This window comes from Lissotriton helveticus, chromosome 3_1 (genome assembly GCF_964261635.1).
Source record: "Lissotriton helveticus chromosome 3_1, aLisHel1.1, whole genome shotgun sequence".
NCBI lineage: Eukaryota > Metazoa > Chordata > Amphibia > Caudata > Salamandridae > Lissotriton > Lissotriton helveticus.
The window spans coordinates 1,838,786,628-1,838,812,035 of NC_136061.1; the positions used below are offsets into that span (position 1 = coordinate 1,838,786,628).

A 25,408-nucleotide genomic window follows, 5' to 3' on the forward strand; every position below is an offset into this window, starting at 1 on the left:
TTTTATCTATATTTGCTTAAGTTTTGTTAAAACAAATAAAGGTTAAAAAATGCCACGCATAAAACATATATACAGATACACAGAGTACACAATGCTAATTATTACCTTTGTTGAGGGATGGGAGTCCTGACCCCTCGCCAAGATCAAAAGCGGTAATAAGTAGCATATTATACTCTGTGAATTACACTATGAGCACAATTCACAAAGGTAACTTTACATATTTGGTCTAAACTTAGACCAACCGTCTAAGTTTACGACTTTGGAAATTCATGAACGGCATTTACGAGTACTATTCTTATGTGGCACTCTGGCCGGATAATTTTACATTTTGTACAACTTTCTTTTTTAAATTTCTGTAAGTACTGTGATACTTTCTAGGTAGTACCATGATATTCTGTATTACGTTGTTTAAATATATAAAGTAATAAAAACTTTTTTCTACCTTTTACACACTTATATATAAACTGACTCAGTCATTCCTATCCATGTATAAAACAGCAGTAAACTATATCTGCCCCTAAAATAAAGTACTCAGACTTAGAATTGTCTAAAGAATATGGATGACTTTTAATTTTGTTAGGGCTTGCATTACCCAATCATATACTGTTTTGTTATTGTAATGAACAATAGCATACCACAAAATTACTACGTTATACTGCGGCACAACATATCACTACATTCTTGTGTATTGCGTGTCTTTTTATGTTTGTAGACTCCATCAGTTGTATAGATGCGACTCGTAAAATTTCTTTGCTGATAGCAAACGATGATAAACTCAGAAAAAAGTGAACGTTTATCTTGGTGAATCACGCCTTATAACTTATAACTTTAAAACTACTGAACTAATTTAGATCTACTACCAAAAAAGTACCGCTACAACCCTTAATCTATATTCCTGCATAATTTCAACTGAATGTGTTCAGTCAGTTTCCCACTACACTCTACCACATGAAATGCATTTCCATCTCCACTCTATGACATGTGATTCCTCTCTACGACACTTAACTCCACTGTATAATAGTCCACTCCACTCGACCCCATGCCACTCCACTCTATGCCACTTTACTCTACACACCACGCTACAACACACCATTCCACTCTTCCACATCCCACTTCACTCTATGCTTCTCCTATCTATACTCCCCACTCTAAAACACCATGCCACTCTATCACAAGCCACTCTTCTCTATTGTATGACACAGCCCTACACTGTACGCCACTCTGGAACCCTCTACTCCATTCTATGTGCCTACAATGTACACCACTCTATTCCACCGTATGACATTCCGCACCACTGTACAACTTGCCACTCCACTCTATGAAAACCCATTCTACTGTAGGACATGCCAATCCACAGTACAACAGCCCACTCCACTCAACGCCACTCCACTCAATGACATGCTACTCCACTCTACTCCACTCTACCCCACCCAGCTCCACTCTCGACATTCCATTACACTGCATGCCATTCCCCTCTCTGAGACCCTAATATACCCTATGACACTCCATGCTCTTCCACTCTATAACACTATACTCCACTCTATGTCCCTCTGCAACGGATGTATGATGTTACAATGCAGGCTATTACAACGCCTGCCTTTACAATGCGGTTTTTACATCGCATACCATTACAACGCATAGCGCTTTTGGGTGCTGGATAGTGAATAGTTTAATTCACTATTCCAACTCCAGTCCCCGTGGACACTAGGGAAGGTGTTGGATAGTAAATTAAACTTATTCCCTATCCTAGAGCGCCCCCCAGCGCAATGCGTTGTAATGGTTTGCGTTGTAATTACCGCGTTGTAATGGTAGTGCGTTGTAAAAGTTTCGTTGTAAGTGATGTTTACCCTCTGCAACACCCTACTGCACTTTATGTTACTGTATAACACTCTCCCCACTTGACTCTATGCCACCCAACTCTACCCCACTCCCCTGCATTCAATGCCACTCCTCTCTACTCCAGAGCATCCACTCTACGCTATGACACTGTACGCCACCACATTATACACCACAACACTCTATGTCATAACACTGCATGCCACAACACTCGACGAAACAACACTCTACACTACTCCACTCTATACTTTTCCACACTATGCCACTCAATTCTACATCACTCCACTTTATGCCACTCCACTGTAAGACACTATACAACAAGCCACTTTATGACATAAAATGTGACTCTACTGTACGACACACCACTGTACTCTATGCCACTCCTCTCTACTTTATGACACACCATCCCACTTTATGCTACTTCATTCTACACTATTCCACTCAACATCACTCCACTCTATGCCACACCACTCCACTGTATGCCACTCCACTGTACACTAGGCAACTCTATGTCACTCTACTCCATGCTATTCCCTCTACACCACTTCACTCTATGTCACTCTGCTCTATGCCACTCCACTGTATTCTATGACACTCCACTCTATGCTATTCCACTCTATACCACTTTACTCTACACCCCTCCACTCTATGCCATTCCACTGTAATCTGAGACATGCCCCTCCACTCTCTGCCACTCTACTATACATCACTCCACTCTACGCTATTCCATTCTACGGCACTCTATGCCACTGCACTCTATGCCAAGACACTGTATGTCACCTTGGTTCATGCCACAACACCCTATGCTATTCCACTCTAAACCACTCCACTTTACAACACTGCACTCTACACCCCTCCCCTCTACGGCAAGACATTGCATGCCACTTAGTTGTACGCCACTCAACTCTACACCATGACACTGTATGCCACTGTATGCCACAATACTCTAGGATGCAGCACTCTATGACACAATACTGCACTCTATGCCACTCCACTCCACTTTGCTCTACAACACTCAACAACATTCTGTGCCTCTCCACTGTACCAAACTGTTCTTCACTCCATGGCACTCCAATGTACTGCACTCTACACCAATATAAGCCACTATACAACACTCTACTCCACTCTATGCCGCTGCCCTCAAATTTACTCCCCTCTACTCTATGGCACATTTATCCATTCTACTCCACTATTCCACTCTATATCACTCCACTCTACTCCACTTCATGCCACTCTACAAGACTGTACACAATGAAGCTGCACTCCATGGTACTGCATTCAATAACACTCCACTGTACAACACTCCGCTCTAAGATACTTGACTCTACTGTATGTCCTTCCACTCTACGTCACTCTGCTCTGCTCTACAAGGCTCCACTCCTAGACACTACACTCTACTCTATGTCACTCAGCTCTTCTCCACTCTACACCCCTCCACTCTACAACACTCTACTCCACTGAATGCCACTGTACTGCACTGTACTCTGCTGTAAGACACTCTACGCAGTTCACTCTATACAACTACAGGAGCTTTGACTCCACTGTACTCTGACACTCTACTTTACTCCACTACCCCACTCTTTGCCACTCCACTGTAACAGTGTATAGCACACCACTCTATGACATGCCACTCCACTCTGCTTCACAAGACGCCACTCAACTCTACACCATTCCACTCAACAACATTCTACTCCACTCTATGCCCCTCCACTTTGCGCCAATGTACTCCACTATATAACACTGCACAACACACCACCCTATGACACGCCACTCCGCTCTTTGCCAGTGCACTCCACAACACTCTACTCCACTGTATGCCATACATTTGGTGCCACTCTACGACTCAGTACTAGATGCCACTCCACTTTATGACATGGAATTCCACTGTATGACATGGAACTCTATTGTATACCACACCATTCCACTCTATGACACTGCATTCCACTCTACGCCACAACACACCACTCAATGACATACTACTCCATACTACAACATGCCACTACACTGTATGCCATTCCACTCTACACTCTTCCAATTTAAGACAGTCGATGACGCACCACTCTATGACACACCCCTCCCCTGTACTCTCCACCACATCACTCAACTGTATGTCACTGCACTCTACTGAAGCACAAGCAACTCCACTCTGAAACTATTGACTCCACTCTATGACACACTATGCTACTCCATTCTATGACACTTTACTCCACTTAATGCCACTCCACTCCACTGTACTCCACTTTAATCCACTTTATGACACTCCACTGTACGACACTACACAGTATGACACTCTCCTCCACTTTACTCTACAACACTCCATTTAATGACACTCCACTTGACAACACTCCAAACTGAAATTGGAAGCACATTTTGATTAACAAATAAAAACCATAGACATTCAGTGAAATAAACAAAGGATAAAGCTTAGTTGTAGTTAGCAAAATTGTATTTATTTTTGTCTATACAATCCACACGTAAACTACACGAGCATTAGAAATTCTAATTTTGAAGATATACCTTACATTTATAGTTTACGCACCACTTACAAATTACTATCTTTATTTATTCTCTCCATACAAACCAAACTTGAACTACACAAATATTAGAAACTCTAAAGTTAGAGTTATATCTTACGTTTATAATGTATGCACCACCTTCAAATTAGTGCAATTCAATCACCTCTTTACACAGCATTGTAAACTCGCAAACACACTGTGTCACGTATGTTAAGGGTTTTTTCCTATACCTAACTACAACATCACTTTAACTTTGTATTTTTCAGTGAATTTCTGGTTCTTTCTTAAATATGAAGTAAGTTTTTATCAACGTTATTACTTATAACATCGTTTTATCATTTTGTTTTGGTATATTTTGACAATTTTTGCAATGAAAACCAATTTGTTTTTAACTTAAAAGTAATATAAAGTTTTTATTTTTATTTTCTATTTTTATTTATTACATATTATCAAGTACGTTTTTATTTTACCTTTCAAAGGTGCCCTGGTACTCTTGTGAGACTCCCACAGCTAATGGCAAGCCCCCGCTGAAACTCACTGTGCGTTCACTTTCAATTTCAGGTCTCCTAAAATCTTGTGTTTCGTATTAAAGAATCATTTTTATTAACTTTTGAGCCTGGAGGGTTTCCATCTGCCAGTTCATAAAGATCTCTTGAGTGTTTTGTGTAAATATTGCCCTGTTTTTATGTTGCTCTGACCTGAAGGAGCACTGCGAGAGTACCGCAAGAACAATGACACACACATAGAACATTTGTGATTGGTTGAATTCATTGCCTTTCTTCATTTACAGGAAGATTCCACTCTTCAAAACTAATTTGCAAATAAGAGATGTCTGTGAAGGCAGTGTGTTGATCCTTTGTCCCCTTTTTTGCAATGTATTGCTATTTTTCCAAGGGAAATGCCTGCAATGGTGCCAGGAGGTGACAGATTTCTAAGAGGAGGATCCCTAACCAAAGAAAGAGTCAGTGATGTGGAGATAAGGCGACAATAAACATTGCTAAGTACAAACTTTGTAACAAAGAATTCTCAAGGGGCACAGGGAAGAAACACTACCATGGAGCCACAGGCATATGGAACAGTATCTATCCTCATGAGCTTGCAAGAACAGAATTGAATGCAGGGCTCTTGAAGCTTCCATCTCTACAGCTGGACCATCAGTTGCTCCAGAACATGATCCCAAAACAAGTTACTCAAGTGGTACCAAACATTGTACCACAGAGCAAGAATATGGGGCCATATGTATGAAACTTTGGGTTTGCAATTCTCAATTAGCGATTTTTAGCGAAACGCTATTTGAGAATCCCAAAATGCTATGTATGGAGGATTTGCAAATAATTTTGCGAATCTTACATATTCCTTAATTACAAATTGCAAATTGAGATTCGCAAATAAGGAATACCTCCCCTTTCATTCCTATGGGCCCAGATGCCAATAGGAATGAATGGGAAGACATTCTCAATTTGCGATTCTCAATTAGAGAATCACAAATTGAGAATGCAATTTCAAGGGTGCCAGGGTGTCAAAAGGACACCCTGTTGCATCCCTGAAATGTGCATGTGTGCACATGTGGCACACATACATGCCCTAAGGGCATGCATGTGGGCCACATGGCACTTAGAAAAATGCAGAAAAGTGCATTTTTCAAAGAAATCGCAAATTACCACCAACTTGAAGTTGGTGGTAATTTGCGATTCCTTATGGCCAAATTACACTTTTTCTAGGCCTCTTACATTGCATTTAAGGAATTGCAATTTGTGATTCCATAAATGCAATCGCAAAATAGGAAATCGCAAATTTGCGATTCCTTATTTTGCAAGGCTGTTTTCCATTCATACATCCCACTTAGCTAAATTTTGAATAATACATATGGCCCATGATTACATACTACTCAAAGTGCAACAAAATCAATGTCGTTGGGGAGCAATCTACCTCGACTTAAATTAAATTAGTGGTTTACACCAGTTTGGAAAAAAGTCTTTTTTTGTTTAAAAGAACACCAAAAAAAAAAAAATAGTCCTGAAAACCCACCAAAAATTGTTAATTTAAAAACCGCCTAGTCTGATTTAAAAATACAAACATTTCATGTTGTTTGTCATGTATGTGTCTTTATGTTTCTGTATGCTAATAGTCTGCTTCAACACGATTATTTTGTTCTATTCTATTCTAATCTATTACGTTCTCAAGCAGTCTTCACTATTGTTATGTGTTAGAATAAAATTCAAGCACACTTATCATCAGATCTATCTTACAGCTAGAAAACCTTTCTATCGTGTTTTTTGTTACTTTTGCAATGCATAACTGATATTAAACTCATTAGTCTACTTTCTGGAAGATTCTAATCAACAGTTATACCATGCAAAAGGCGGCGTAGGGTATTTATAGTAGCGGCTTGCCTACCAAATGGGGTGTAGTTACTTGGAGGAAGTGCACTCTGTGAATATTTCTGTACAAGGAGTTGGTGTGCGTAGTAGTAGCTAGCATATCGAATTGGAGTAAGTGTGAGAAAGGAGTGGGCTCTCAACATAAAATTGTCTACAAGCATAGGTTGTGAGTAGTAGGGGCTAACACACCGAATGAGGTGTGTCCCTTTAAGGGAAAAGAGCTATACATGAGGTCGTCTGCAACAGGCTCAGGGTGTGTGTGTAGAAGCGTCTTGCTTACCTAATGGGAGTCTAGGAGTGTGAATAAGTGTGCTCTCCATGAGATCTTCTGCTCAAGGTTTAGACTGTGTGTTGAATGACTGTAGCCACCTAAGGAGGCTTAGTGACCTGGAGAGAGTAGGCTCTCTGTGAAGACCACTGTACAAGTCCCTGAGTGTGTGTATAGTAAGGGCAAGCAGGGCCAATTGGGTTTAGGTGTGAGAAGCGAATGGGCTCTCAGTAAATAAATGTGCACAAGGCATAGACTGTGTGCAGTATGGTCTAACACACCTAATGGCAAGTGACTGTTTGAAAAGAGTAGGCTAAAAGTGATGACTTCTGTTGAAGGCGTAGGGTGCGAGTAGTAGTGGCTTGTGCACCTAATGGAAGTTGATGTGTGGAGGGAATGGACTCTATGTGAAGTCATCTGTACATGTAATCAACCATGCATTGCAAGGTCTTACCCCCCTAACTGGGAATTTGTATCTGGACAGAGTCAATCAACCAATCACTATGGTTTGTTGATGTATGCTGATCCATCATTGTGCAGGGCTTTGTATGAATGGGTCAACATCTTGAACTGACTCTACTTGAAGACTTTTGTGCAAGACGAAGGCTGTGCATAGTTGGGGCTTGAGCAGCCAATGTGATTTGGAGAGGTAAAGGATGTGCATAGTAGGGACATTACCACCTAATGATGCTTGGGTGTCTAGAGAGAGTGAGCTCTGCTTGAAGATTTATGTGCTAGGCATAGGCTGTGTGATCTCGGGCTTGGCCATTTGCGCATGGGAGGTCGCCTACCTGCAAAGTATCTGGTACAGGGTGAAGGGTGTGCTTAGTAGGGGCTTGCATACCAAAAGATGAGTGGGTGTCTGAAAGGAGTAGTCTCTCAGTGATTTTGTCTTTACAAGGTGTAGCGTGTGCTTAGTATAGGGTTTGGCACCAAGGGTGGCCTGGGTATTTGAAGGAAGTTGACTCTACTTGAACACATCTGTACAATGCATAGGCTGTGAATAATAGCTACCTAGCCACTCGCATCACGTTGTTTGCACCTGAGAGATCGAATACCCACACAGGGTCTGTTACAGGGCAAAGAATGTGCATAGTAGAGGCTTGCACACCTTATGGGGTGTGGGTGTCAGAAGGGAATAGGCTCTCCATGAGTTCATGTGTACAAAGCTTAGGGTGTGTGCTGAAGGGGTGTTACCCCCTGAGGGGGCTTGGGTGTCCGAAAGGAGAGGGTCATGGTTGAAGACATCTGTACAAGGCATAAGCTGTGGTTTGTAGGCACTTGGCCACTCACGTTTCACTGATTGCACTTAACTTTAAAGAGTCTAGTGCAGGGTGAGTAGTAGGGGCTTCCACATCTAATGGAGCATTGGTATCTGTAGGGATGCTCTCCGTGAGGTGTTCTGTACATGATGTAGGGTAGTGGTAGTAGGCACTTGCCCTTCTCAGTATGCGTTAGTTGTGTTTTATACCCCCTACCCTGCCCTCTAACATGCACTTTTTCATTTAGATTCAGAACATGGTGACTTTAACCAACTTTATTGAACAGTACCCAAAAATACAAAATGATTTGACTAAAGGTGAGTTTTATTATCATTTATATTTTAAAATGAAAGTTTATACATTAAATTACTGTACTTTTTAAAAATATTTCATTACTTAATGCATATTTAATTTAATGAGTTAATGGGATGTAAAATTGTATCTTATTGTTTCCATGTCAATGTTATTTGTTTAATATTAATTCATATTTATATTATACATTAAACATTGTTAAAGGTTTTTTAAATATTAACTTTATTACATTTCCAAATACTTTCCCTTAGGGAAAGCTCCACGAACTTTACACTTCAGATGTAGGAGGCGCCACTCCCCCCACTTGGGCACTTCAGATGGTGAAGACATGTAAGCGTACAACTGGGTGTAATTTTCTACTCGGATACTGTGAATTTGGAATAGATTGGTGAGTTACACCTAGGTGTAAGAGTAAATATAGACAAGTTAATATGTACATGTATATTTACCTTTGGGCCCTCATTATTTTTAAAAACATTTGGTCACTGGGATTAGATTTTCATGAAATTAGAATGTTTAACTGAGGATAATGTTTGCAACATTCCTTTTGAGAGGGGAAAGATTGTGGTCGGAGCAACTAACAGCTAGATTCATCAAGCTTAATTGAGCTCGCAAAGGGCCAGATTCTGAGAATCTGCCCTTTGCGAGTGCAATTTTTGCATTTGGGATTTATCATCCCAAATGCAAAATTCGCTAATAAAGAATTCGCACATTTGCGAAGAATTGCATTTAAGGAATCTCTATTTGAGATTCCTTAAATGCAATTCATGAACCATTTTGAAATTGCGAAATCGCAATTTAGGACCGCTATTTACCACGAAGTCAAACCTCGTGGTAAATAGCTAAAACTTAGAAAAATGCATTTAAATGCATTTTTCTAAGTTGCAAGTTACACACACACATGTCCTTTGGACATGTGTGTGCACAACACAAGTGTAAATTCATATTTCAGGGGTGCTACAGGGTGTCCTTTGGACACCCCTGCACCCTTGAAATCGCATCCTTATTTGCGATTAGCAAATTGCTAATCGCAAATAAGGAATAACTTCCCATTCATTCCTATAGGCCCATAGGAATGAATGGGGAGTTATTCCTTATTTGCGATTAGCAATTTGCTAATCGCAAATAAGGAATGTGTAGGAATCGCAATTTATTTAGCAATTCCTACATGAATCCCGTTTTGCAAGTCCTTAATAGCGATTCCTTATGAATCGCTATTAAAGACTCGCAAAACGGCCCTTTCATGAATCTAGGGGTTAGTCAATTAGTTATGTGGATTAGTGGAGCATGTGCAACTGTCTTTTTGTTGCCTTAGTATGCATATTGTGTAATTGCTTCAATTTTGATGGTGCACGTATGCTTTTAAGGGATTCATGAAGACTTGTGCCATAAATTAATACAATGGGGTAAATATTTAAAGCAATCTGCACTTTCTAATAAGATGCAACTACAGCTGCTTTCTGCCGTACAGACTGTAGCCACTACGAAGTCAGATGCCACTTTTGACACAGAGTAGACAGGTTTGAATTGGGAGAATGTGTATTTTTGCTGTACCAAAAAAGTAATAAAACCCAAACTACGAAATGAATTAGAAATTTTGAGTAAAAGTTGGTAAACTGGAAATGTGATTTTTTAAGTGTTAAGTGAAAATAGAGCCAAAAAGCACTAAGCTCCAATTATAGTCTAGGGAAGCGTGAGACAGGGACTTAGGCACAATTTCAGGCCAACCACGATGGAGCTCAGGTCGGAAACACCAAGTGGGTTTATCTGGGCCAAAGATTTTACCATTTGACTCCGTCTTTTTTGTGGAGCTAAGAGTCCGTGTCCATTTGAAACTGGTCAACTAGTTACTTCAGGAAGAAGGCCTCTTGCAACTCGTTGTTTCCCTGTAGCCCCAGAAGTAGTCAGCCCACTGACTATAGGAGCCCATTTCTTTGCCCTGAGTACAAGAGGGAGTAGGTTCAGTCCATCAGACCTCCTCTCAAGTCACAGACACCAGGCCCAATCCTCTTCTTATCTTCAGCAGGTCACAAAAGTGTTCTCATAGTGCTACATGTATGGTTGACACAAGCTATTGGGGGGGGAGGGGCTCCTTGATCCTCCCTAATCAATGATGTAAAATATTCCATGGGCAACACTAACCACTTTTTCAGCAGATTCCTACTGAACACCTTGCTTCTTAATTTCAAGATGGAGAAACACTTTCTCCCCTGTGCAGAGCCTGTTGCCTTCCCAGAGGTGTGGCTAGGGGAATGAGCAATCCCCTCCTCTGTGGTCACTCAAAATTGATTCTGGGGGGAGCTCCCTGCTCACTGGGTTTGGTGCCAGACTGGCTGAGGGAACAAAGGGTTGCCTTCTCCAGGTCACACCTTGCATTCACTATTGAACAGGAGTGGCCTGTGCATGTAAGAGCGGTGGGGTGGGGTTTAGGGGAGTCGTCAAACAATGTGGAGGTAAAATTTAAAAAAAAGAAAACTGCTTACCTTGGGCTCGCCCCATTGCTGACTCGGTTTTCTGTAGTTTTCTTTTTCTTTTTCCTCAATGTCATCTGCCAACTCCCCCTCCTTCCCCCACCCCACCATCCCATCGCTCTTACCTGCATGGACCGCTTCTGTTAGTAAAAGGGTAGACCTGTTTACAAGTTAATGGAGTTTCTGGATGCATTCTAACTGGACTTCTTGCAAGAGGAATAAAACCACCAACCCATACCCAAGTAAGTTTTCCTGCTCTGGGAGCAGTTTTCACACATCATTAAGGTCAAGCACTGGCAGAACAGCTGTTAACAGGTTACTGCTAATTAACATACTGAAAGTTCAGGCAGGTAAAACAAAACTTTCATACATATTCAAAAAAAATCTGACTTTCCAACTAAATTGGAAATTTAATAAATATTTATAATAATCTCAGAATGATTTTTGTAGTAATTAAATAGCTTTTGGGGCCTAGTTGCTGGAGAAACATGCCAATTTTACCATCATTCATGTCCCATTTTTAAATATCAAACACCCCACCCTGTGGGCAACAAGCTGTACTTAGGGAGGACTTATTAATATTTAAATTCAGGTTTTCCCTCCTATCAAAAATGGTTATTTTGGAAGGAGTGGCAGCAAGTTTTTAGGCTGCTGCAGTCAGGCTACACGTTAGGCATGAAGTCATGTTGGCACAGTTTATACTGCAGTCTGAAAGTGGCATTTAATTTCTTCATTTTTCCTACAGCATATACAACAGACTTGTAAGCAAGTGAAATATGTCAATCGGGGGCAAGCAAATTTAACAATGACTAAATGTAGAGCACAGACGCTTTCCTCCTGTTTAGCTGGGGTATAGTGAACAGAGTTATCAAAACAACAAACATAGGATCAAGAAAAGGGCAAATAAATATAAGATGTTCATCCAGGAAAGCCAGATTTCCTATAACCTGCTCTCTGCAAAGCTCTGCATTTGACTAAAACTATCTTATTAGTCCAGGGAACACATTATTCCTAATATAATAAGCCTGAAACACTTACTTCGATAAAGACTTTCAGAGCTTTGGAGCAAGTGGTCCCAGTGGTCCCACAGGGGATGTTCTCAGTGATGATTCGAAAAGTGCCATTGCTGCTGTCACTCCCACAGAAGTCCTGAGAAAGAACAATGACGAAACACATTAGCAAATTTTGACCCAGGTGTTTAGATTCTTCAAATAAGCATAGCCTCCAATGACATAAAGCTTACCTGAGCGAGTGTGTACTCGCAGTCCCCGTTGAAGGTATAATGCCTGCCGTCAAAGGTGACGTAGTGTCCATCTCCATAAACACCACAGCTTCCCAGGCAGACTTGATTGGTGCAGGACCACATCCGATTCTTACATGTGCTGCGATAGACAGAGAAAACAAATCAACTTTTTAGACTCTTGGGGGCAGATCTACAAGTCCCTTGCACCACATTTGCGTTATTTTTAACATGGGAAAAGTGACGTAAAGGTGTCGCAAGGGGCTTGTAAATAAGCCCCTTACGTATTGTGCTGATTTACACCATTAATACTATTTTTGTCTAATGGTGTACCTTCCCTGACTATTCCTTGGGGCTTCTTCTTGAAAAGCACTTTTGTCTGACTGCCATGCCAGGGTTGGTATGCACTAGCATATCTGGAGATATTCCTATTAGTAGTGTTCCTTGTTCTCATGGTCCAAGTTCTGTCAACCAGGGTAGAGCTGAACATGTGGGTGATCTCACTAACAAATGTAGAGTCTTGAGCTGGAATATTGCGGGTTTGAGATCTAAGAGAGATGATCCTAATTGGCTATCCTTCATAAAATCACATGACATAATTGCCCTCCAGGAGACCTGGGATAGGGTGGATAATTTTTGGTTAGATGGCTTTAGCTCATTCTCTCTAGCGGCACACCCAGCTTTAGCAGGCAGGGCTAAAGGTGGTTGTTTCTCCTTTCTCTGGATCTAAGATGCTCGGTAAAAAGGTTAGAGCTAGGCTCTCCCCATTGCTTGACATTGGAGCTTAGTGAACTAAATTGTCCCAAGCTCTTGTTAGTGAACATTTACAATTCAGGGGAGTGTGACTTTGCACACCAGCATATAAATACCTTGAGTTATTTTTTGAACGATTATAAGATAAAGCAATCCACTTGTTTTCATGTATTATTAATGGGTGATTTTAACACGCATTTGTGTAATTTACTTTGTTCATTACATGATCCGCATGGTCTTAATTTTGCCAATATCCCACATTTTGAGCAGACCTTACGAGGTGAGTGTCTTGAGTCGCTTTTAACGTTTGCTGATCTTTTTGAAGCTATGTTGAGAGGCAGGGGTTTCACTCAGGTAAGACCAGCATTGGTCTTCCTACAGTCTTTGAATAACCCTGGGGATATTTTTAATATAGCATCCTTTTTGGTAGCTGCTGTGAGACTAAAGAAACAAAGAAATTTAAAGATGCCTTCTCCCTAAGCAATATTGTAATTTTTACTGTAATTTTATGGGATAAGGGGTATGATTTGGTGTTAGTATATTTATCTAAGTGCACAGAAATCTTGTCTGGGTATTTTAATTACTAAGTTAAAAGTATTTGTTATATTGTCTATGTTTGTGTTTTGTTTTTTGTACTTTTATGATTTTAATTAATCAAATAAGGTGGATTAACTGACTGCCATGACTGTCTGCTTATAAAGACATTTAAATTACCATGTTGCCATCTGAGTACGTCTAGCTGTATTTGGAACTTGTGACTGAAGGCGACCATTTGTTGACCCTGATGTTATAGGATGTTACTTTCTTAATGGGTGTACAGGGGGTGCAGAACAGCAGCTGAACAACCACTGCCAGAGACTACTCTCAACTCTGGAAGGTGATACAAACTACAGTACGATCGGTTGTCTTACTGTGGTCAACTAAGAGGTTTGATTCAACACGGTTAAAGATTTCTGCTGATAACAAATCCTTTTCCACAATTCATGTCTTAATTGCACATTTGCACTGATTTACTGCTCAGTTGTTTGTCCTGATAAAGTTTGCAAGTAAGAGAATATAACATATTGACTCACTGAAACATCAATTCTACGAATGGTAGAGAGCAATCTAAACATGCAAATGTTCCAGTGGGCAGAACTCTGCATTGTATCAGCCCATTTCAGAAGCAGATGTTATGGTAAAGGTGTGGCGAGGAATGTACTGGCTTCAAAAATGAGGTGTGGTTTAATGAAGGTCTACAGCAAAGCATAAACATCCAGAACCCTAGGTCTGCTTAATTGAAATAGATTTCGCCTCAGTCTTCTTTGCAGTGAATACGTCCTGAAAGAAAATGGTTTACACAGTAAAGAAGCATGACCAACCCACATTTTGTAAGGTCGACGGACAAGCACGTAGCTCCGATCTCAATGGATTGTAAAATAAAATGCCAATAAAAATGATTAATAGAGAATTGGAGGAGGAGCATTTTGACCATAAAACAATACTTATTGGATATTTAAAAGAATTGGCACTTAGGTCGCATTGACTAGGGCAGTAAAACGCGTAGCCTCTATCTCGAGAGCTCCTAACTAATAAGCAGACTGCAAATAGTTTTAATACCTCCTCAATAACTCCTCGACCTATTCCTTTATAAATGAGATGTGTTCATGTCCCTCTCTTCAGGCCTTTTCCAATCACATGGGACCTTAAATGTGGACAACAATCATGCCCCTCTCTTTGTTTGCAGCTTGTTGGTAGGCGTTCTCCTACATTGATCTTCATGTCCTCTTGCTAACATTTCCACATAATGTATCACACTTGCACCATGCAACGTGGTGCATGCAAAGCTTAATTCAGATTTATGAAACCGCACAATGCCAGTTTTGGTGGCCCAGAGTGGCTCCATAAATCTGAGTAAGGCAATGCAACGGAAATCGCTGCGTTGCCTTACTCTGCCCTGGGAAGGCGTCCCTTGTGCGTTGCATGGGTGTTCCCATGTAACTCTCATGGTTCTTGACGCATTCCAGATTTACCAGAAGCAATTTGTGTCCTGCCTCATTAAAATTTACGAGATGGGTCGGATTATGAGCGACTCCTAATTATCAATTTACAAATTAGCCAATTAATACATAGGTGATAAAATGAGTTCATAACATTCTTTGCTGATAGTAAAAATAGAGATCGCAAATTGCGATCAGTATTTAGTGCTTCTGGCCCTATGTTTCTTATGGTTTACAACCCCCTATAGGCAATTACAGAAATCATGGTCTGCTGACCCTAGCAAGCCGCCATCACTATGATGGCCACAAGTCGAGCTGAGGGGCAATTTATGACCTGCCTCTTTAATATTCATGAAATACATCAGATTAGGACCTCTCATAATCTAAATTTTACAAAATGACCTACTTGTACATAGGTCATAACATTATTTCATAACATTATATACTAATAGTAAAAATAAGAGTTACAAATTGCGACCAGTACTTAGTGCATAAGCCCTATCTTCCTTGTAGTTTACAACCATTATAGTTGAAATTTTTGGTCCGTCTCCCCTTACTGTCTTCTGACTTTGTCTCAGACTCATTTATTATTGCGGTACAGGTCTGTCTGGGAAGGACCTTATGTTTTAGCCGGCCAGGTCTCCTCTGCTACTTGTCAAGACTGTATGACATGATCCTCTATGCAGCTAAACATGCGGAATAAGGGGTTCACTCTGTAAACGTGATGAGTCCCTGGGGTGTCTCTGTGTTGGAAGCTTTTTTCCTCAATTTGTTTTCTTCTTGCTGCTAGAAGGTGAGAATTTCAATAGTAAGCAAGGCGTGTCTTACATACCAAGTGTTGCAGTTGACTCGGATCTTGTCTCCTGAATGGTAGGGGACCTCATTGTGAATGCAAGGGCACAATTCTTCCTTGATGCATCCTCCTCGGTCATCGGACACCAGGCCCTGGGGACACATGCAGCCAGAGACACACTGGGTGCTGTACTGTGTGAGAGAAGGGAACATGTTGGTTTCAATTAGGGATGTTCTAGTAACGTTCTCTGCTGCTGCCTAGAAACAGAGAGCCACCCTTGATTGTCTGCTGCAGCACTTCTGGCTCTTTGAGGTACAGACAGACATGTGCAGTGGGGATAATCTGTGACTTTACCAGAAGTACAAGAGGATCCTAAAATATTATCAACAAACAAAGCACACTTTCGGGTGTATTTAGAGGTTGTCTTGTATTTTTTCCTGGTCTGCTTTGATGGTAAAATTAATCATATAGTGGCTAGTAGAAAACAATCTCAATGATAGGATGAGTAAAACGTTGAGAACAGACCTGTCTACTGTAGTATATATTAGGGGGAACATCCTTTACAACGCAACTGTTACAACGAAGTACCTTTACGATGCAACTATTACAACGCAACTTTTACAACGACTTGCGTGGGGAGGCGTTCTAGGATAGGGAATAGTTTCCAACACCTTCCCTACTATCCACGGGGACTGGAGTTGGAATAGTAAATTAAACTATTCACTATCCAGCGCCCCCAACACAAGTCATTGTAACGACTTGCGTTGTAAAACTTGCGTTGTAAAGGCAGGCGTTGTAATAGCATGCGTTGTAACGTCATACATCCATATATTAGAAACCAACCTGCATCCGTCTATTGTGTATTCCCACTTGAGAAATGGCGCATAAATCTGACAATATCTGCTCCAAATAATTCAAGTTGGCCAAATTGAACGGAAGGTTGCATTAAAGGAGACAGCAAACATATTGTTTCTCTTCGACTAGTAAATAGCCCACTGGGTGCAGCACCATTACTGTGACTCCATTACCTCCTCTTCCTTCTTCCACAGCACAGTCCTTAAAGAGTGCAGCAGAAGATCACCAAGCAAATAAACTACTACTCTTACCCTGGATTGCCTCCTTCTTTCCCCTGCCACCGTGCCATAGAAAAGGAAGTATCCCATGACGGATTACTGTTTTTCTTCTTTCTGGGAAGACACGGGCAAAATCAAGTAAGAAGGGTCCCATTTTTTTTGTTTAAGAATATTGCTCGTTTTTAGGTGTAACATGACCTGCGGTCTTTACAAGTATGGCGTGCATAAGGCACTGCTTGTGAGGCTGTGGCACTAGGCAATGCATGGGGTCCAGCTTTATAAGACCTAATATACGTACATAGTTGGTATCAGCGAGGTGCATATTACTGAGTCCTCCAACCCTGTTTATTGACAAGCGGAGTCAGAAATACAATTTGAAAAGTAGCGGGACCGCCATCTTATTTCAACATGGCAGCTGTCTTGCGAGAAACGCAAGTAGTGATAGTAAAAACAGCTGAGCCTGTAGCATCGTGCTACAATAACTACAGACACACGTGGCTGTTATAACTGGAGCTTTATTACGTGCTTGTTACTCCTGCCCTGTCTCTATCCTAACTGCCCGGGTCCTGTCCCCTAGCTCCTCCCGTTCCTGCTCCTCCCTCCTAGCTCCACCCCAACCACTAGACTACCCCATACAATCCTACATCTCCCCCCTTCTTAGCAAAATGAACTTAGTTTCCGCATTGTTTGTAAGTCTTCAATCCACCACGCGGGTTGACGAACAGCTTGTTCTTCAAGCGTCAGTAGTGTCGAATCCTGGGTGGTCCTGACTTTGATCAGTCTTTCCGGTGTCTTAGCCACGATGTCCTTAGCCGCGGGAATGCACTTTTGGGAATGCAACCCATTGCATGTGGGCTGCTCATTATTCGGTTCCACAGTTATCGTGGTTCTTTCTTGTTGGGTGACTGCTACTGGCTCAGCTCGGCAGTGACTGTCTGCGTTCCTTGGTGACCCTTGGTCTATTACCGATTGATCTCCTTCGGGAGCGGACGATGGGCTGGTCTTCTTCTGAGCTCCCACCTGTGAAGTTGTTTCTCTTTGTCTTGTCAGGTTGGGAACGGCACTGTTCTTCTGTTTACCGCCAGGCATGTCAGGCATTAGTGTATTATCTGATATGGGTGTCCTGTCTTGATTCTTGGACTCATGTGTTGCCTCGGTTTGTTTCTTCCCTTCCCACTCGTGTTTGAGGCTGGCGAGACCCTTGACCACCCGGTCATGTGCCTGTTTGTCTCTCATTCGGTGGCAGTTCATCTCTGTCACTATGTTCGGTCCTCCCCGCGAGGTGACGGGATAATCCTTTGCCACTTGGTAGATATTGTCCCATTTCTTTGTTTTCCTTCCGTCAGTTCTTTGAGTCAACCTCTCTGACCCCATCAGGGGTGACGGTATATTATTCATGTCTTGATGTGGCGATGACTGACGTGACTTGTTGTCCTTTGGTTCTGTTGTGCGTCCGGGTGATTGATGCCATGGCCGTGGTCGGGACCATGATTTTGTTGACCCGAATGAGCGGACAGACATGTCTTCCGACTCGGAGGAGTCGGTTGCCGATTTCCTTTGACAACGTTCTTTTGAGGGCGTTGTGACTGATATGTTTATTGAGTTGGTATTCTGGGATGACATGCTCCTGGGGTCGGAGCTATCTACGGAGCATTTCCTTGGGTATGTCTCTTTTTGTGTCTTTCGTGTTGTTGCGGTGGAGGGATCGTTTACTTCATTAGTTTGGTCTCGGGGCATTTGGTCTTTACCCTTTTCACGGGACATCAATGGTCCCTTCTCCGCTTTCTCGTTGACACAACTGTCTGGAGTGTACATGCCCCTCCCCTTTTGGTGTCTGAGTGGCTTGCCACTCCTCACGTGGTTGGTTCCTTCTTCTCGCTTGTTGTTTGTGTTAACGTCCGTGCCATTGGGATGATTTGTCTCACCGCTTGATGCTTCCTCGGACTCATCTGTAGACTTTGGTGCATAGCAGGAGGATGGCCGGGGTTGTTCGTGTGCTGGGTTCTGGCATTGACGGGATGGGTCCCATCTTCCGTAGTTCGTCTTTTTTGCCTTCTTGTTGAGCAATCTGCCATTTTGTCCATGGGTGTGATCTGTCCCACTTGACACTTCATCTGTTTCATAATCATTCTCATCATCGGTTGACTGATTCCTTGAGGTTGAGTAACTTCGTGAGGTTGTATCAGTATCATCATCTGTTGACTGACTCCTTGAGGTTGAATGGCTCCATGAGGTTGAATCAGTACCGCTTTCGCAATCCTGATTCATCCTGGTCTTTTGTGATGGCGACTTGGAGTGTTCCCTGACGCTCTGTCTCTGGTTTCTTGACTCTGATTCACCCTCCCTCTTTTCAGCTTTGTTTGTCTCCTGGGCCTCTCCCTGAGGCATGATGGGTGCCTCTTTCCAGACATTTGAACGCACGTCTTTCGAGAAGTCTTTTGCTTTTATTCGCACTCCAGCCTCGGCCCCTCTGATGATTCTCTTTAGCGACCATTGCTCCTGAAGAATCTTGCGCTTCGTGTCTGCGCTTGAACAGCCTTCGATTATTCGGAGCCGAACTGCTTCTTCTTTAGTAAATGTGTTGAAGTGGCAGCAGGGTACCAGACTTAGTAACCGGGTAATGAATCTCGGCAGTGGTTCTCCTGGTTCCTGCCGCGCTGTATTGAAAGCGATGCGAGCATGATCCACTTCCACCGGTGCATGGAAATGGGCACGTAGCTTCACTTGGAGTCTTCCATAGCTCTCTGTGTCCCTTTTGGGAAATGATCTGATTAGGCGACGGCCCTCATGACCGACTAGCTGGAGGAGTAGTGTCAGACATTTTCCATCCCTTTGTTCATCGATTGCATCAAGAAAATCGTCCAGGGAATCCAGCCACCGGTTCCATTCGGGACCCAAGTTCTGACCGTCAGTCTGTGATACTGGGGGTGGTACTTCAATGCAAGGACTGGACCAGTGGGTTGCTTTTACCGCCGCCATGAGGGAGGTGTGTTTTATCTGCTATCGTCGTAGAATTGTTCACTTTGCCTCCCGTCGTAGTGGCTGACCTTCTTCTGCCGAGGTCCTGTGTTTGGTCGTTTACTTTGATTCTGGGAAGGTTCGCCACTCAGCTACACCATGCGTGACTCAGCGAATCCCCACTTTCTTTTGAGTTGCCTGCTACCTGCAGGTGATTTGGGGCTCTTCCGCGATGATATGTGACACCAGTGACATCTCGTTCCTGTGCTTCTTTTGGCCTGGCACAGGTTATCCAGTGGTTTCAATGATGAGAGAATGCTTTGTTGATGTTCATTTACTCATGTAACTGGATTATTTTAACTCCTTAGCTCCTCTTACTATTGACCACTTATCTTCGCGTGGTGCTGACAGTTTACTTTGGTACTGGCCTTTAGTTCGTGTTTGTTACGTTCGGGATCTGCATTTGCTTGGTGTATTCGGGATTTGCACTAGCTTGTGCTCGTCGACTTCGGAACGTGCATTCGTCCGTGCTTGGTGTGCTCGGGTTTGTCTTGGTTCGTGCTTATGGTGTTTGGATTTGCATTTGCTTATGCTTAGTTCGCTCCTCTGCTTGCATTAGCTTATGCTTGTTCTCTCGCATTTGCCAATGCTTGATTTATTATTTCTCTCCTTGTCTTTGTCAATGCTTGTCTTCTTAGGTTGCTTCTTGCATTTGCATGTGGTTGTTTGTCGTCTTTTCAGCGCTTCATTATCCTTCACTTGCATTCGCCAATGCTTGTTTGCATGTGTCAATGCTTGTTTTGTCACAGTCGCCAATGCTTATTTCATTTACAGTTGCCAATGTTTACTTCATCACTTTTGCCAATGCTTGTTTTATTTTCAATGCCAATGCTTGTTTTTTTTGGTCTTTGCCTGACTCCAAAATGGCCGCCTATGAATCATACAGGGTATGTCCCTGAAATCCGCCTGACTCAAAGATGGCCGCCGCTATTGCAGGCACACACGAGGCTGGCTCTCCAGGCTCATTCACTCGGGGGCACTCAGGACTCACCGGCGGCCGGCTTCTGGGGCAGTCCACGCCAGGATTCACTCCTCCTTGGCCACCACGGACATCAGGTGAGATCGGGGTGGGCTCCCGGCTCGCCTCCACAGTTCCCGCTCTTCTTCGCCGTAGACCTCCCAAACCTCACGCATCGGGCGTGAGGTTTTTCCGATGCCCGATGTCGCCGGGGCTCTGATTTCAGCGCTCTCGGCAGCGCTTGCTGGCGGCACGTTGTGGACGCCGTCCACACCTCTGGGGCACTTTACAGGGTCGGAGTGGGCTCCCGATCCCTGCACACACACAGGCTCTTCACACCGGGCACACGCTTCCAGCGTGAGGCGATTCTTTAGCGCGACGGACTGCTTTGTCTTCAGGCAGTTTGGCGCTCGTGTCTTCGACCCCTCTGCTCCCTCACAGGCCTTGGGGTCACTCTTGACGGCTGCAGGCCTTGATCTCCAGGCGGCAACGCGGTCCCATTCAGTAGCGTTTTCAAAGCTGCAAGCTGCTCGGGACAGGGCGTCTTTGTAGGGCTTTGTGCACAGTGGGGCTCGCTTCATCCCACCCTCGTCGCCAGCTGTAGCATCGTGCTACAATAACTACAGACACACGTGGCTGTTATAACTGGAGCTTTATTACGTGCTTGTTACTCCTGCCCTGTCTCTATCCTAACTGCCCGGGTCCTGTCCCCTAGCTCCTCCCGTTCCTGCTCCTCCCTCCTAGCTCCACCCCAACCACTAGACTACCCCATACAATCCTACAGAGCCCACATAAGGGAATGTTTGCTTGCCAGCAGTAGACACATTATTTGTAACTTGGTTATAACTTGAGATCCAAGACTGATGTAAGAAAGAGTGCTTCTAAGATGCACCATGTGCTGAGTGACTCTGAGCAGGAGGAGGAGCAGTGCTCTTCACAGGCGCCTAGGATGGAAACCATTCAGTGCCTAGCTTTGTAGACACTCTCAGTGGTATATAAAACCAGAGAGAGACCGTCATTGATAAAAACACTGCATATGTCCTCTCTTGACCACGATCACAATGCAGAGGGGGAGAAAATTAAGGGAAGATTTGTTCAAGGATGGAGTTGAAGGAGGTGGTCCAGCAGTTAAGGCAAAATTTGGTATGTCCAGATACCCCTTCCTAAGAAGGTGAGGAGGATTTATGCAATATCAGAGGGAAGAGCCTGAAAGTTTATCTCTACACAGAGCCATAAGGGAAAAGATGGCAAACAAAAGGAAGAATATTGACAATAATACCTTTCCCACTTTCTTTGCCAAAAGATACCCACTACAAGTGTTTGCTGAAGACTTCACTTTGCAGGTGAATATGGACTCATTACTGGAATGACTTTCAACATAAGGCACTGTTGTGTCAGAGGAGGAGTACTTTCTGATACAGTCGATAAGAGAGTGGAAGTTGTGAGCAAATGAGTATACTTGGCATCTAACTTCTCCAACAGACTCTCGGCGTATGTTATGTATGCCACTCACTCCTTAGTGAATAGTTTTCCTAACATGGGGGCCGATTAGGATGGCGGAAAGATTGCCCCCTGCCAGGCTGGTGGTAGCCACTGCCGGCCCGGCGGGGGCAATCCGCCCGCCATCCTCACTGAACTGACCCCCCGCCACATTAGGATGGCTGGGGGGGTCCACGGCGGATGGGAAGACCGTCCGCCGCTTTTCCACCGGTCTCCTTTGCGACTGGCGGAAAAAGTGCGTACATATGGTGGCGGTGTCTGTGAGACTCCGCCGCCATATTACGATGCCTGCGGTCCTATGCCTTTCTACTGCAGCATTGCCGCCGTGGAAAGGCATACGGTCTTTGCTTTGGGGGCCCGTTGCGGGCCCCCAGGGTGAACGGGGGGTGCACATGGGGGGTACCTATGGTACCCCCCTGCGTTTCAAAGTATAACATAACAGGCACCGCGCGGTGTCTTTCATGTTGTACTTTGAAACGCACAACATGCATTTTTAGCATTGCGGCAGGCGGTGCTTTCAGCCCTTATGGCGGACTGTCCCTTCCTACGACAGGATGGCGAGTGGACAAAGTCCGTCCACCATCCTAATCGGCCCCTTAGTGAGCAAAGAGAACACGGTGTGGAGGTAACCTCTACCGTATTAATCATGGAACAGCAAGTCCACTTTCTTTCAGATGTAACATTTGTCTCATTGGAGACAGCAGTACATGGGTCTTCAATTGCTGTGAGAAGACACATTTGGTTGAGGTCTTGGAAGGTGGATGCGCCACAAAATAACTTCTTGATGGGTATTGCCTTCACTGTGTTGAAGTTGTTCCGTGACAAGTTAGAGACTCTGTTAAAAAAAATCAGTAAAGGACAAAAATATATTTGCTCCTTCAAAATCAGCGACGAGGGAAAAATGTTATGCCTCGAAACGGGCTTTTGGTGCAGCCTTTCAAGCTAAATTGATGAACCAGCTCTATCGAGGTCAGGGGACGTGGCAGGTCTGTCCTTCTGAAAAGTCCTGGGCTAAAGCAAAAGTGACTTTCAATCCACCTCTGAAGTCATGACTATGCTAGGAAACAACTGACTGCTTTCCAGGAGAAGTCTAGACAGTCAATTTCGGATCAGAGGGTCCTGAGTATTTTCCAACTGCGCTACCAGATACAACGATTCTTTTTAACTACATCTCTGCTGAAGGATCAGGTGAAGAAGTATGCTTTGTTAGAGCAAATTCATGCTCCACACAAGATGATGTTTTTACAGACTGAATTCCAGTATCTAAAAAATGAAGACTTTCTAGCATCGCAGGATTTCACAGATGCAGATCTGCCCATTATGATACTTCAGGTGTTTTAGACGTATCTCTGATTTGTGATTCAAGATGATCATTATCAGTTTCAGGTCCTGGCCTTTGGATTGACCACCTCTCCAAGGGTTGAAGGGTCTTTACCAAGGTATTGATTGGCACTGTTGGTGGAGCTGCTACATGCAAAAGGTGTACTAATTTTCAAATATTTTAATGACTGATCTGTTCCAGAAGCTAGGATCAAACATTTAATCTCCATAAACTTGGACAATCTCAACAGGCAAGGGCTGGCTAAAAATGCAAGGTTTAAGGGCTTAGTCAGTGAGGATTACACCTTGGACCAGACTCCATATTTACCCAATAGTAAACACAGATTATCTGGAGAAGGGGATCCTTCTAGTAGGCCTTCTCCCAAAAATCCTGATGACAGATGCACATGAGTTGGGGAGCGATAATATACATCAAGCACAGGGGTAGTGGTCCGAGAATCAACGTGTTTGGTCCTCCGGTTGGACTGAGTTACATTTTGCTTCTCTGGTCAGGGGTCACAATGTTCAGCTCAAGAGAGATAGCCAGGGGTGGTGTAAGCATATGACAACCATCAAGGGTGGTCATAGATTCATGCATTGTGACTTGTGGCGCAGGAGAAATGCCCTTGGGCCTTGGAGGCCGCCCATCCTTCAGGGAAGGAGATTGCGCCTGCAGGTCATCTGAGCAGATTCTTCCCTTCCTTGGAAAAGCAAGCCCTATTTCTAAGAGTATTCTACCAAATAGTGCAGAAAGAAAACAGAGGTGGACTTTTTTGCAGGCAAAACTTTGGTTCTGTGTAAGAATATCCTGTCAGGAAGGTTGAAAGGTACATGCTCTATTTTTTCTCTTTCCTCCTTTTCCCCTAGAGCTGCGGGTATTCAAGAAAGTGAAGAAGGATCACGCAGATGTTCTGTGGGTACCCCCATAGTGGAAGTGGCATCCATAGTGCCCCCTGCTTCTCCACTTGGCAGTTCTGGATCCATGGATGATACCAGTGTATCCTTGGTTTATGAGGAACAGCTATATGTCTCAGTCAGTTCTGAACCATCTACAGATGGAAGTATGTGGTTGAACGAGAATACCTAGAGAGTTTGGAATGCTTACTAGAAGGAACAGAGCATATTGAAAAGGCTAAGAATACATCTATACTTAAGTCTTATTTGAGACTTTGGCAGAAGTTTGAGAAATGGTGTTTAACCTGACAATGAAACACAATCTCCTGTGAACCACCTATAGGTTTGGATTTTTTAAAAGATGGATTTCAGGTGTGTCTTGCGGTCTCCATGCTCAGAGGACAGTGGGCAGTAGTAAGAGTGCTAGAAGCCCACAACTTGTGGTCATAAAGCTGATAGCAAAAATATTGTTAAGAAGCTATTTTTCTCAAAAGATCAGTGGTTCATTCTCCTGAAACATCATGGAAATTACCATTTGTTTTACAGGCAGTCCAAAAATCACATGAAATATGTCCCTTATAAAGTATTGCTTTTCATTGCTATATCCTTGGGGAGAAAAACTGGGGAAATGAGGGCCCTGTTGGAATCAGAACTTTTGTTGAGGATCTTTTAGGGCAAGTTTTTAATTGTTCAGATGGCTTTCTTCTTACGGAGATCAATGGGCCATGTTTAAAGGAGCATCAATCAGTGATGTATGTAATGCTGCCACATGGGCTAGCCTTCATAACTTAATGAGGCATTATAGGCTGCTAGTGGAAATATTGTCGCTGGTTT

General features: G+C 43.2%; 1 protein-coding gene across 1 annotated transcript in view; it reads right to left on the reverse strand.

Moving 5' to 3' along the window:
• LOC144823882 (mucin-5AC-like) overlaps positions 1 to 25,408 on the reverse strand; it is a 663,881-nt gene that overhangs the window by 408,184 nt on the left and 230,289 nt on the right. The window contains exons 18-20 of the mRNA XM_078682770.1: positions 15,851 to 16,002; positions 12,290 to 12,428; positions 12,085 to 12,195 (exon numbers count right to left, since the gene is read on the reverse strand). Coding sequence (XP_078538896.1) covers positions 12,085 to 12,195; positions 12,290 to 12,428; positions 15,851 to 16,002 — 402 coding nt within the window. The remainder of the gene's footprint in view (positions 1 to 12,084; positions 12,196 to 12,289; positions 12,429 to 15,850; positions 16,003 to 25,408) is intronic.